Consider the following 15,086-nt stretch of genomic DNA (forward strand, 5'->3'; position numbering starts at 1 on the left):
TCTCAGCACATGGATAAGTGGCCGGGCCAACCATCGCGCACTATTTATAACACACTGTGGCCTCGGTAGGGGCTTTATAGGACCCCCCCCCCCCCCTTCCCCCCTGGGGACTGGAGTGCAGCTCACATCTGAGGGAATCTGGGTGCAGGGCGAAAGCTCAACATCTTCTGCTTCCTCCATGCGACAGATTGTGGAGAATGACGCCCAGTGACAGACTGCAGAGCATCACCTGGAAGAGCAGAGCGGCTCATCCCATCTGCTCCGCAAATATCCGCAATGTGTCCAGAGGCGGAAATCATCATCTTACCTGAACTTCACTGAACACACGAACCAATTCTCAATGTTTAGTGTTTCATGAAGTGTATACTGCAGAGCTGCACTCACTATTCTGCTGCTGGTGCAGTCACTGTGTACATACATGACATTACTTATCCTGTACTGATCCTGAGTTACATCCTGTATTATACCCCAGAGCTGCACTCACTATTCTGCTGCTGGTGCAGTCACTGTGTATATACATGACATTACTTATCCTGTACTGATCCTGAGTTACATCCTGTATTATACCCCAGAGCTGCACTCACTATTCTGCTGCTGGTGCAGTCACTGTGTACATACATGACATTACTTATCCTGTACTGATCCTGAGTTACATCCTGTATTATACTCCAGAGCTGCACTCACTATTCTGCTGCTGGTGCAGTCACTGTGTACATACATGACATTACTTATCCTGTACTGATCCTGAGTTACATCCTGTATTATACCCCAGAGCTGCACTCACTATTCTGCTGTTCCCCGGTGGTGTCTGTAGCTGTGCTCAGTAGTGTTTGGCAGCTGGAGGTAGTGGAAGAGTTTGGGTCCTGATCACACCTTGCACCCGTATCATCGCTGTTCTCACCACTTCAGGCAGAACTGCCGCCTTCTTTCTGTCACCTGATCGCTGTGGATGACTGCATGTTGTCCTGTGATGTCTCCTCTGTGCTGGTACGTAGGCATGGGAACGTTGTGGTACTACAACCCCCAGTTGAGCCACAGATTTAAAGCTACAATGTTCTAGTAATGTCAAAGTAATTACTCCCCATCCCCCCCCCAATCAGTGGGGTTAGTGCTGTGGGACCCCCACTCCCTGGGGTCCTCTTCCTGCTATAGCTGAGGTTCTCCCCCCCCCCCCCCCCCCATATGTTACAGTTCTGTATCCTTGTGTGCGGCTCACGAGAATAAACAGATCTCATTACTATGGCGACCACTGAAGACCCCCTGACGGCCCCCACAATAGATCTGACTGACGCCTTGTGTACCCGGCGCGTGACCATTACAATGGGAGCAAACATGAAGGAAGTGAATGTGGCTACAATGTATCCATGCAACCTCCTAAAGGTTAACCCCTAGAGACCTGATATGTTCCCTTCTCCGCTTACTGTCAGTGACTGGAAACCTTCCTGATCACCTGGAGCCCAAAAACCTGGCGTGACCCTTGTACTTCTCATGTCTGAGGATCCGTCACATTTTACCTACATTGATAGAATAGGACAGGGGAGAGGCTGCCCATGTGTTTACCGCCCAGAGGACTGGAGGCCATTGTAACGCACCCTCAGCTGTGAAGTACAGGACCAGGAGGGGGACGTCTGACCCTGGATGACGATTGTTCCCGTTTACTGACTGCAAGCAGAGATCTTGAGATGGTGAGAAATGAGAATCCGAAATCTATGGGAAAGCTGCAGCCGTTTGGTTCCAGGTTAACCTCTTGCGTGCTGTATCCCTTGCGGTCCCTGGTTTATGGTTATGTTCACACCCTGCAGAACTATAGGGGGACCCAGCAGACCCCTTTCCCCTGACTCTGTGGACCCTCCTCTAGGCTCCTATTTGGATTCTGCCATAAATCTGTTTGCAGCGAGTTTTTATTGGTTTGATAGAAGTACAAAGGTCCTGGAGCCGGCGGCTTCTCCCATGTACAGGAGGTGGGTGCTCCGTATACTGGGTGCTCGTGTATGGAGGAGCATTGGCAGATGTATCGGCACCACCCAGCACATAGAAGCGGATACTACTATAGGGGGATTACATGGAACAGGGGCCATTCTCCCGATGGCTGGGGGGGGATCAGCGGTGAGGTGTGGGGGATCAGACCCTTCCCATATTTTGTGGATCATAGAAATCCTGCAGAGTAAATGCAAATTCAACCGATCTCCTTCCTGAAATGCAGAAAGAGTTTGTGGATTTGTCATTTACTTTGTATCTCTATGACGTCACCTGTAGCATCTCTACTAGATGTGCCGAGCCCCTGGGGTCCTGCAATGTGGTGCCCCCTATAGGCTGGATGTTCATGGGAGCCCTGGACTCTGTGTGGATGATGTGGGGCTTCCCTTTGTAGCTGCAGCTCTGGTGCAATGTGCCAGGACTTCCATAGGTTTTGCTGTTTTGGAGTAACTTTTTAAGGATATTTAGAGGGAAGGGGGTCCCTAATCCGTCCGCCATAGCCATGATTAACCCTCTGACACATGCCACTTGTGGCTGCTTGACCCTGACGCCAGGAATACTGGGAGTTGTAGTTCTTGCATATATATGTCTTGGGGCAGGCAAGCTGTTGCCCACTGTTATCAGCCGTTGCAGGATGGGGAATGGCAGAGTGCAGAATCCTTGTATAAATGTACTGAATGGCAACTCGCTCTATAGAACAAGCCTCTTGCCGTCTGCCCTCGTTCTGCAGAGCGTTGCACCCTGTGGCCTGTTAAATCCTTAATAGCTTCATTATTTTCTATAAATGCCACAACCATTAGTGATGAATTGGAGCCGGGGGGCGGGGGCTGTGCCGATCACTGATCGATCGTTCGGGGTCTACTGGGAAGGGTCAAGGCTCTGAGGGTCTCCCGTCCCCTCTAGATACATGTTAGGGGGGGCTCTTCATGTGGGATTTCGCTTCAGTGTCACATCGGCTTAGGGTCCCCCCACACCCAGCCGATGTAATGAGACGGTCGCGTTATCTAGTCATTACATCTCTGCTGCCAGTTATCTGTACGTCGCTCCCTCTGACTCCCTCCGCATCCCATAGGCACAAAGGTTCACAAATCCAGGAGCTTGACTTCAAAAACTGCAGGAAGAGACGTAACATCCGCCAGGTGTGAACCCAACCAAAACCCAGATGAGCCGCAGGACAACAGCCGAGAACACGAGGACCATGGCTGCCTGTACACATTAGGTGTCGGTTGGCTGAGGGTGCATGTGGCTTTTGTGGGGAAAGGCATGACCCCTCTTCCAAAGCTTATTCTTCAGGAGATTATCTTCCATATTGAAATCCAACATGGCAGCGCGGCGTCTGTATGAGACTCCAGGACCTGTCATTTGGCAGAATCTATAACCGCGCCAGAGGTGTTTCAGATCCTCAGCCAATTATCCATACACTGTAGGGGTGCGATGCATGGTAGGTGCAATCAGACCCCCTAAGGTGAAAGTGCCCCCGGGGGACTGCAAAAGTTTAAACCTAAATTCAAATCTCCCCTTTCCCTAGAACTAATGTACAAATAAACCTATGAAATCCTAAACGTGTTGGGTATCGCTGCATGCCAAAAATCCTGATCCATCGACCTATTAAAATGCTTATGTAAAAAAAACTTGTACAAAAATTGAATAAAAAGTGATAAATGGGTTGTACAGTCCTCAAAATGGCAGCATTGAAATCCTCACCTCCCGCAAAAAAAATGACACCTTTACAGTCCGTACGCTGACCACAAAAAAGTTACTGGTGTCACAATAAGGGGGAAAACAGATATATATATATATATATATATATATATATATTTTTTGTGTTACAAGGTCTTAATATTTAAAAATCTATGAAAACTTAATTAGACCTATAAAAATTGTAGTTTCCCCACGATTGCTCTGTGCAGCCAGTGTTATGTATTGACCTTTGTGTATGTTGGTAGCAGCAGGACTGTGATATATTAATATTCCAGCATTTGTAGCTAATCCCACTGCTGTGCACTAAACTGTAGTAGTGAATGAGGTGCCTGCTGCAGTTTTTACTCAGAGCAGAGGGGAGGGACTATAGACTGTTCTAATGCACAGAGCACAGCAGTGTGAGGAGATGCCCCCAGTGCACTTGGAAGAGCTACAATCCTGGAATATAAACCCATATTTTAAAGTCCTGCAGCTACCAACAACCTACACAAAGATCTGATTACACCTCTCTCCAGGGACTATACATAACACTGGCTGCAGAGAGCACAGAGCACAGCAGTGTGAGGTCTGATTACACATCTATCCAGGGACAATACATAACACTGGCTGCAGAGAGCACAGAGCACAGCAGTGTGAGGTCTGATTACACATCTATCCAGGGACAATACATAACACTGGCTGCAGAGAGCACAGCAGTGTGTGGTCTGATTACACATCTCTCCAGGGACAGTACATAACACTGGCTGCAGAGAGCACAGAGCACAGCAGTGTGAGGTCTGATTACACATCTCTCCAGGGACAATACATAACACTGGCTGCAGAGAGCACAGAACACAGCAGTGTGAGGTCTGATTACACATCTCCCCAGGGACAATACATAACACTGGCTGCAGAGAGCACAGAACACAGCAGTGTGAGGTCTGATTACACGTCTCTCCATGGATAATACATAACACTGGCTGCAGAGAGCACAGAGCACAGCAGTGTGAGGTCTGATTACACATCTCTCCAGGGACAACACATAACACTGGCTGCAGAGAGCACAGAGCACAGCAGTGTGAGGTCTGATTACACATCTCTACAGGGACAATACATAACACTGGCTGCAGAGAGCACAGAACACAGCAGTGTGAGGTCTGATTACACATCTCCCCAGGGACAATACATAACACTGGCTGCAGAGAGCACAGAGCACAGCAGTGTGAGGTCCCCTCTAAGGCTATATTAAGCACCCAATGGATATTAACCCCCTGCTGCTCCTGGGGTCTTGTCTTCGTGCTGTATTGCTCCTCCTGGGGTTGTCTATGATTCTGGTTGGCAGCCCCTCGTCTCCTGTGATGGCGGCCGCACGTTTCCCCCTCGGATCGTGAAACAATACGGGAGAGAGAACGCCAAACTTGGACAGGCTTCATGTGGCGGAGTCTCTGCTGCTTTATGAGATCTTTAAGGATTATTTACTTAAGGTTTTCCGTTCATCCGAGAATCCTGTCAGGATCTTGTCTCCAGGGGTCATTAAAGTTGAGTTTTGGAGGGTTTAGCGGCGGTGAGGCCCCCGGTTCCCCCCGCCTCGCCCTGCGCTGTCTGGGAGGTCGCCTTTTATGTGTAGAGATTTCTATAAAGATGGCAGCAGGTTCTGGATCATAACCGTCAGCCTCACAGATGACTGTCATAAAATCCTGCAGATAGAAGCTCCGCGCTTACTGGGGGCGACCCTGTGCCCACCTGGGGCTGATCATTACCACTAGAGTCTGGGGGGGATTTACCATCCGAATCTAACCTGATAAACTAGGACTTAATGTTTATATTTGTTATCCATGGCCTTATTGATGTAAAATCAACTTTTATAATTATGCCAATGAGCCATTACCAGAGCCCCACTGTGCTGCAGCTTCACAGGCTGTTACACTGTCTCCTTCCCTACGCTACCTCATGTGATCTCACCCAATGGGAGTGGGGAAATGTTCTTACACATTGTAACAGCCTGTGAAGCTACAGAACGGAGAGGCTCCTCCCACCCCCCTCCCAGAGCACTTCAGGCTGGTAATCATGGATAACAGGTATAAGAAGATCCCGTAGTCCCGGGGCCTGGATTTATGATTAATGTCCCTGGTTTATCAGGATGGATTCTCTGGTGGGAGATTTCCTTTAACAAAAGGTGCAAAAAAATTCACTTTGTAGTTAAAAATGTGATTTGAATGTGAGGTATCCAGCACTGGAGGGGTGGAAGGGTTCCTGTCTTTCTTCCTATCCTCAGATGGCTGATAACAGAGGACAGTAGAATGAAGATGGATGCAAGACAGAATCTGCAGGATCCCTTCACTATTCCTGCTGTCCAGGTCACAGGACCCTGCTATAGTGGGGGACGGGCAGAGGGTCCTCCTGGGGGTTGTGTGGATGACATGATGTCAAAAAGAGCAATTCCAGGGAGGCGCAGGTCCATGAAAAGTCTGGAATATGTTACATATGGATGTGCGATGCTCTGCAGACCCGCAACGGCTTTCTGCCCTCCCTCCTGGTCTGGAAGATGGCGGCAGGGAATCCTTGTAGAATTCTATAGCGATTGGTCATCATGTAAAGCTTATTGGGGGGGGGGGTGCTACCCCATAATGCATTGTGGTCGGGTCTATAATACATTAAGCCACCCCCATAGAGTTACATTGTAAGGGGAATGCATCAATCAGCGCAACATTGTTTCCATTACTGAACTACATATCCTGCTGTGGGGGGTTGGTAGAGGGCCCCTCTGATGCTGGCTTGTAGAGGGAGGGGGGGTCGTTCTGTGGGGTCAGGAGAGGGCACCTCTGATGCTGACCTATAGAGGGCGCCACTTGTGGGGGTGTTTGTAGAGGGCCCCTCTGATGCTGGCCTATAGAGGGCGCCACTTGTGGGGGTGTTTGTAGAGGGAGGGGGGGGGGTCGTTCTGTGGGGTCAGAGGGCACCTCTGATGCTGACCTATAGAGGGCGCCGTTCAGCAGGTGTATCGCTGTGGTCACTCCTAGGCTCGGTACCTGTGTTGCAGGAAGCGGTGGTGTCCGCACCCGTCTTATCTTATCACCATCCAGGGAGATGGCAGACGGGGTGATGGATGGGATATTTATGTACAAGGCTTCACCCCATAGAATGGCGCAGCTGAGTAATGTGATATCCTGTTACCTATGGAAAGGGTTGTCCCTGATGGGCGATGGGTGCGTCCAATCTGACGCTGCTGTAGTAATACTGGGCAGGTAACACACAGATCGGTGCAGGACCCCATCTAATATCTTGTCCACTTCTGAGGGGGGGGGGATGGGCTGCTCAGCAGTGTGAGGCTACACCCCCTCCCCCAATTCATCTGCAGAATCTACAATTTCACAGTCCTGCTGCTACTAATAACACGCTGACAGGTTCCCTTTAGGGTAGTGTCACGAGACTTATTAGTTTAGCGGTTTTATCCGTTCTTGAATCTTCTCAGCGTTGTACAAGATAAAATAATTGTTCCTTCTCTTCTCAGGGCGACGGGCGGCTGCTGTGAGGCCAGGACACATCGCTGCTGAGGACTCCCAGGTGAGTGCTGCCCACCCTGCCCGCACCCCGCCTGCATGTAACGCTGTTGTGGTGCCACCTGTAAATAAGGGTTAATGTTGCCCCCCTCCCTCCGGGTGATGGACGGCTCTGGGATCCGTGTGCTGCACTGGAGGCTGGAGGATCCCGAGATAAGAGGGCACAGAGCTGGCATCGGTTCTGCGCCAGTGTCACCTTGGCATCGTCCTTGTTTAATATCTTTTCTCTTCTTCCTTCTTCAGGATCAGCAAACATGTCGGATAAGATGTCGAGCTTCCTCCATGTGGGGGATATCGTGTCCCTGTACGCCGAGGGGTCGGTCAATGGATTTATCAGCACCCTGGGGTGAGGCGCCGGTGACACCTTGTATTCATCCGCGTTATTGTAGATGATACTTTTCTCCCCCCTCCTGTGTGATATTTGGGGTAACTCTGGGCTCCATTACTGATGTCTTGTATCTTGCTGCAGTTTGGTGGACGACCGCTGTGTGGTGCAGCCTGAAGCCGGTGACCTCAATAACCCTCCTAAAAAGTTTCGAGGTAAGTGGTAGAGTGTTAAAGGTTTACCTCCAGCTCGGGCACGGATGGGGATCCGGCAGTAGTAACATATGGTATTCCTGGGGGTTCAGTCCTATTGTGTCTGGGGGGCCCCCCTTATTCTCAGCTCCAGATCATGGGGGAGGGAGATCTTTAGCTCTCGGCCTCCATGGCTTTAGATTGTTTCCTATTCCTGGGGATCGGAGATCTTGCTGCACCCGTCCCCTCGCTGGGTGGTGACCCCAATCTCTGGGTATAGGGGCAGGTTGTTGCTTGTGGGACTTGTGATGCCTGAACCCTAATAATCACATCTGCTACTAATATTCTGCTTTGATGTAGCTGCTGAGATTATTAAAGGGGTTTGTCTGTAATGTACATTAAGCCCTACACAATGAGGAATGTGTCAGGGTTGTCAGACTGCAATCCCCTTGCACTGTCCAGTAGAGACGGGATATTTAGGATTTGCTCATCCTGTGCCGCAGATAGGACTTGCAGGACAAGTTGTGCAGGACAAGAAGTGTAATTACAGGGGACTTGGAGAGGGCATAAATGTATATTGTGGGAAAACCCCTTTAAGGGCAGTGATGCCAGAGGATGCCCCATTATCTCTGCAAGCGGCTGACACATTGTAACGGACTGAGTGGCCGGATCCTTCCAGGTGCTTTTCCCTGCTCCCCTGCGCTCCGGTCTGGGTCCCTCTCCCCTCCCCCATCCCTCCTGTCTGTATCTTCTGCTTTGGGCTTTCCTGCAGCAGTTTCCTTGTAATGTAAGCAGATTGCTCAGTGTCTTGGAACAATCCGACTTGTTTCTGGGATTCTCCCATCTCCTTACAGTAAGGATCCGGTGCAGCGTGTCTGGTACCTGGAGCCTTCACTCGTAATGAGAATCCTGGAGCGCCGGACTCTTCCGCGAGACGCTGGAGTTTACATACCAGGGTGTCGCAAGTGTATACACAAATCCCACTGCTCCAAAGTGGCTCCTCTCTGCACGGAAATGTTTTACACATTGTTACTGATGCTGACATCACGTCTTTGGTTACTATGTTACTCTGACTGTATCATGTGCAGCGCTCCTTAAGGGGCCACAACCCTCTACAAGGTCCCTGCTTCACCATGAGCTCTGAGATCAGTCATGTAGGAGCCTACGTGTAATAGAGATATGGTGCTGCTGGTGCACTCACTATTCTGCTGCTGGTGCAGTCACTATGTACATACATGACATTACTTATCCTGTACTGATCCTGAGTTACATCCTGTATTATACCCCAGAGCTGCACTCACTATTCTGCTGCTGGCGCAGTCACTGTGTACATACATGACATTACTTATCCTGTACTGATCCTGAGTTACATCCTGTATTATACTCCAGAGCTGCACTCACTATTCTGCTGGTGCAGTCACTGTGTACATACATGACATTACTTATCCTTCACTGATCCTGAGTTACATCCTGTATTATACTCCAGAGCTGCACTCACTATTCTGCTGCTGGTGCAGTCACTGTGTACATACATGACATTACTTATCCTGTACTGATCCTGAGTTACATCCTGTATTATACTCCAGAGCTGCACTCACTATTCTGCTGGTGCAGTCACTGTGTACATACATGACATTACTTATCCTTCACTGATCCTGAGTTACATCCTGTATTATACTCCAGAGCTGCACTCACTATTCTGCTGCTGGTGCAGTCACTGTGTACATACATGACATTACTTATCCTTCACTGATCCTGAGTTACATCCTGTATTATACTCCAGAGCTGCACTCACTATTCTGCTGCTGGTGCAGTCACTGTGTACATACATGACATTACTTATCCTGTACTGATCCTGAGTTACATCCTGTATTATACTCCAGAGCTGCACTCACTATTCTGCTGCTGGTGCAGTCACTGTGTACATACATGACATTACTTATCCTGTACTGATCCTGAGTTACATCCTGTATTATACCCCAGAGCTGCACTCACTATTCTGCTGCTGGTGCAGTCACTGTGTACATACATGACATTACTTATCCTGTACTGATCCTGAGTTACATCCTGTATTATACTCCAGAGCTGCACTCACTATTCTGCTGGTGCAGTCACTGTGTACATACATGACATTACTTATCCTTCACTGATCCTGAGTTACATCCTGTATTATACTCCAGAGCTGCACTCACTATTCTGCTGCTGGTGCAGTCACTGTGTACATACATGACATTACTTATCCTTCACTGATCCTGAGTTACATCCTGTATTATACTCCAGAGCTGCACTCACTATTCTGCTGCTGGTGCAGTCACTGTGTACATACATGACATTACTTATCCTGTACTGATCCTGAGTTACATCCTGTATTATACTCCAGAGCTGCACTCACTATTCTGCTGCTGGTGCAGTCACTGTGTACATACATGACATTACTTATCCTGTACTGATCCTGAGTTACATCCTGTATTATACCCCAGAGCTGCACTCACTATTCTGCTGCTGGTGCAGTCACTGTGTACATACATGACATTACTTATCCTGTACTGATCCTGAGTTACATCCTGTATTATACCCCGGAGCTGCACTCACTATTCTGCTGCTGGTGCAGTCACTGTGTACATACATGACATTACTTATCCTGTACTGATCCTGAGTTACATCCTGTATTATACCCCAGAGCTGCACTCACTATTCTGCTGCTGGTGCAGTCACTGTGTACATACATGACATTACTTATCCTGTACTGATCCTGAGTTACATCCTGTATTATACCCCAGAGCTGCACTCACTATTCTGCTGCTGGTGCAGTCACTGTGTACATACATGACATTGCTTACTATATACATGCCCCCAGTAACATCTGTGAGGTGTCATCTATGTACCAGACATTGTACAAATGACAGGAACCCTCATGATTTCGGCTCTGAAGTCAGCAGAACTGTGGCTGCTGCTCTGGAGTATAATGGAGATGTGATGTGGTGCGGGTGCTGTAGCTCTTGTCTTTCCCTGATCCTTGTCCTTCCTGATCTGGTACAGAATTAGTTCTGGGGATGAGATTGGGGCGGCCGCTGCTCAGTGATCCATATAACACAATGATGATTTGTGTAGAAGCTTTTTCTGGAGGTTTCTGCTTGTGCGATAATCTGCGGCTCTGGCTGGAGTCTCTCTTCGCTCTTTCCTCTGCTTTGGCACATAAAGGGTTACCCCCTATTATACGCAGATTACGGCGCTCTACAAAGATTGCTGATTTGCTTGTTTTTCCATCCCTGTCCCTCTTATGTGCCATGTATTAACCTCAATTCCTGGCAGCTCCCATCATCCCCTTCTCTTGGCTGCGCTGAGCAGTAACCCTTCATTGGCCTCTCATGTGGCTGATACCAGGGAGCAATAGATTAGCCCCTGTTGTCCCCATTACAGTGTTTGTGCTTTAGTGTATGTGGCCCTTTAAGACGTGGTGGTCCCCGTCCTCTGTGGTAGGTGCATCCTCCCAGGAGTAGTTGTGCTCTGCTCCCCCTTGACCCTGCATCCTCTGGGTCCCCTCCTCGCAGCCCCTGGATCCAGGTCCCCTCCGCTCTGGATTTGCTCCTGCATCTTCCCGGCCTCCTCCTCCCCTGACAGCAGCTAATTACCAAATAAGGGCAGCGCAGTGGCCGCTCCGCTCCATTCCCAGACAACCCTCAGATTCCCAGGCTGCATGACAAAGGGTTAACCCCTTCCCATCTGCCGGGGGTCCCGCGCTTTTGTGTTGGCTGCACATTTCGATCATCCAAACTTAAGTTTCCCCAAAACTTATTTTGCCGCTCCATTAAGTTTTCATGAATCTTCAAGAGATTTAATTTGTAAAGCGCTACGTAACTTGATGGCGCTATATAAATAAAGATTATTATTATTTATTATTATTATTCCCTTTCAGATGTTTAGACTTGTGTCTGGTTTTGGCAAAGCTGAGTGACAAGTGTGTGCCGGTTCTGGTTCTGTTCTACTGCAGCCTGGCAAAGCAGAGGCCTGGTTTCAGTATTTTGGGAAAGCTGGGTGAGGACCCCCTTGATCAATGTGATCCTAGGTGGGTGGATATTCCTATAGGACAGCTCAAAAGTGAGCTGGACTCTAGTATCTGGGTTCCTGCAGAACTATTTCCCCCCCTCAGGGTGATCCGGGGCAGGTTAGGGGCCAACATGGAAAACCAAACCACAAGACGGAAGAGAACTTTACTATTTGGCCACAAAAATGTCCAGACCTTGCTGGGAACAAAAGCTGCAACCCAATACATGTTAGAGACAGTGGATGATGGGGGTGGTAGTCTCATACTGTGACTAGAGAAGAGCGGAACCTGTGTCTAAATTGGGGTTAGGACCCTTCCTGGCCAATTATCGGGTCCCCTCATCTCTAATTGTGACTTAAAGGGAACCTGTCAGCAGGTGTGATGAGGCGGACTGCAGCCAGTGTTATGTATTGTCCCTGGAGAGATGTGTAATCAGACCTCACACTGCTGTGCTCTGTGCTCTCTGCAGCCAGTGTTATGTATTGTCCCTGGGGAGATGTGTAATCAGACCTCACACTGCTGTGCTCTGTGCTCTCTGCAGCCAGTGTTATGTATTGTCCCTGGGGAGATGTGTAATCAGACCTCACACTGCTGTGCTCTGTGCTCTCTGCAGCCAGTGTTATGTATTGTCCCTGGAGAGATGTGTAATCAGACCTCACACTGCTGTGCTCTGTGCTCTCTGCAGCCGGTGTTATGTATTGTCCCTGGAGAGATGTGTAATCAGACCTCACACTGCTGTGCTCTCTGCAGCCAGTGTTATGTATTGTCCCTGGAGAGATGTGTAATCAGACCTCACACTGCTGTGCTCTGTGCTCTCTGCAGCCAGGGTTATGTATTGTCCCTGGAGAGATGTGTAATCAGACCTCACACTGCTGTGCTCTGTGCTCTCTGCAGCCAGTGTTATGTATTGTCCCTGGAGAGATGTGTAATCAGACCTCACACTGCTGTGCTCTGTGCAGACAGTGTTATGTATTGTCCCTGGAGAGATGTGTAATCAGACCTCACACTGCTGTGCTCTGTGCTCTCTGCAGCCAGTGTTATGTATTACCCCTGGAGAGATGTGTAATCAGACCTCACACTGCTGTGCTCTGTGCTCTCTGCAGCCAGTGTTATGTATTGTCCCTGGAGAGATGTGTAATCAGACCTCACACTGCTGTGCTCTGTGCTCTCTGCAGCCAGTGTTATGTATTGTCCCTGGAGAGATGTGTAATCAGACCTCACACTGCTGTGCTCTGTGCTCTCTGCAGCCAGTGTTATGTATAGTCCCTGGAGAGATGTGTAATCAGACCTCACACTGCTGTGCTCTGTGCTCTCTGCAGCCAGTGTTATGTATTGTCCCTGGAGAGATGTGTAATCATATCTCTGTATGGTAGTAGCAGCAGGACTGTGATATATGGGTTTTATTGTAGCTTCTTTCATTGCTCTTTAGCAACACCCATCTGCCTTGAGAACCTCATGTAGCAGTAATTTTAGTAGGTAAGAATTGACAGAACTCCACCCCCCCCCCCCACCACAATCCCTGCCCTCTGCTCAGAGCACAGCAGTGTGAGGACACTCCCAGCTGCATGAAAAGCTTGTCTCACTGGGGCAGATTTACTTACCCGGTCCATTCATGATCCAGCGGCGCGCTCTCTGTGGAGGATTTGGGTCTTCCGGCGAATCACTAAAGTTGTTCCTCCGACGTCCACCAGGTGTCGCTGCTGCGCTGAAGTTCAATGGAATGCACTGAAGTTCACCAAGCCGGGCCGGGTGCAGTAAGTGTGTGTCAAGCGACACTTTTTTTTTTTTTTTTTTAATGCGGCGGTTTTTCCGAATCCATAGGGTTTTTGTACGGCCACGCCCCCCAATTTCCGTCTCGTGCATTCCGGCCCGACAATCCCGGGGCAATAAAGGGAAAATCGGCGCAAAACTGAAAAATTAGGGTTAATCGCCGTAAAAATGCGATTCGGGCCCTTAGTAAATGACCCCCACTGTGTTCTAAATAAATAGGTCATTTTGGGATTTGTGGGCTTTTGGTTTGTGCTTTTGCTCACGTAAATGACTTTATTATAATGAGGTTGTCACAGCCCCGCCCCTTATGCCTGTCTTTCTCATGGATGTCTCCCCCCTCCATGTGCGGCGCTACCTGTGCCTCCTGCTGCGGCTGTAACTGGGCAGCGCCAGACACACCCCTGCTTGTCATATAGACCTGAATTATTGCTTAAAGGGACTGTCCATAACACGCATGACTGATTTCTTTCTTCTTAAAGGGGCTGCTGTGTGCGCAGATATGATGCAGCTGCGTATTAACCCTTTCCTCCCTGCAGCAGCGGCCGCCTGCATTTGACGTCTTAATCTGCACAATTCATTTAGTTTCCTGCACCATAAGCTCCGGCTGTCGGCCCATTATCATCCTAATCCTGCCGCCTCCTGTGCCCGCTGCTGGGCAGGGTGCCCGCTGCTGCCCTCCACGTGGAGACCCTACAGGCCCCTTGTGTCTTCTCTTCCAGACTGTCTCTTCAGACTCTGCCCCATGAACAGATACTCCGCACAGAAACAGTTCTGGAAAGCCGCAAAACCCGGAGCGAGCAGCACCACCGACACCGTCCTGCTCAACAAGCTACACGTAAGGCCCAGGATGCAGCCACGTGAGGGGCCACGGCGGGGGAGGGGCCGGGGAATAAATGTATAATAGATGTATTTGTGTAAAATCTATATATTCTACATTTTCACATGTTCCTATTAAAATCATTGATTTTTGTCTAAGGTATTCTGTTAACTGTCCCCTGGTGGTGATGAGAGGTTACTGCACGTGATCATCTATAATCTGTGATGATAAATCTTCTGTTTCCTTTAATAGCATGCAGCAGACCTGGAGAAAAAGCAGAATGAGACCGAGAATCGCAAGCTCCTGGGGACAGTCATCCAGTATGGAAATGTTATCCAGGTACAGTCCTGTGTCTGCACATACATGACATTACTTCTCCTGTATTATACCCCAGAGCTGCACTCACTATTCTGCTGCTGGTGCAATCACTGTGTACATACATGACATTACTTATCCTGTACTGATCCTGAGTTACATTCTGTATTATACCCCAGAGCTGCACTCACTATTCTGCTGCTGGTGTAGTCACTGTGTACATACATGACATTACTTATCCTGTACTGATCCTGAGTTACATCCAGTATTATACCCCAGAGCTGCACTCACTATTCTGCTGCTGGTGCAGTCACTGTGTACATACATGACATAACTTATCCTATACTGATCCTGAGTTACATCCTGTATTATACCCCAGAGCTGCACTCACTATTCTGCTGCTGGT

At 49.0% G+C, this 15,086-nt stretch overlaps 1 protein-coding gene across 7 annotated transcripts in view; it reads left to right on the plus strand.

Moving 5' to 3' along the window:
* Positions 1-15,086, plus strand: part of ITPR1 (inositol 1,4,5-trisphosphate receptor type 1) — a 67,878-nt gene that overhangs the window by 12,638 nt on the left and 40,154 nt on the right. For all 7 annotated transcript variants that reach the window (XR_011850303.1, XM_072127898.1, XM_072127899.1 and 4 more), the window contains exons 2-6: positions 7,169-7,221; positions 7,461-7,563; positions 7,687-7,757; positions 14,268-14,383; positions 14,618-14,704. Coding sequence is in view for 6 of the 7 variants with exons in the window: in XM_072127898.1 (XP_071983999.1) it covers positions 7,472-7,563; positions 7,687-7,757; positions 14,268-14,383; positions 14,618-14,704 (366 nt within the window). In the remaining variant the exon portion in view is untranslated. The remainder of the gene's footprint in view (positions 1-7,168; positions 7,222-7,460; positions 7,564-7,686; positions 7,758-14,267; positions 14,384-14,617; positions 14,705-15,086) is intronic.

The sequence above is a fragment of the Engystomops pustulosus genome, chromosome 10 (assembly GCF_040894005.1).
Source record: "Engystomops pustulosus chromosome 10, aEngPut4.maternal, whole genome shotgun sequence".
Taxonomy (NCBI): Eukaryota; Metazoa; Chordata; class Amphibia; order Anura; family Leptodactylidae; genus Engystomops; species Engystomops pustulosus.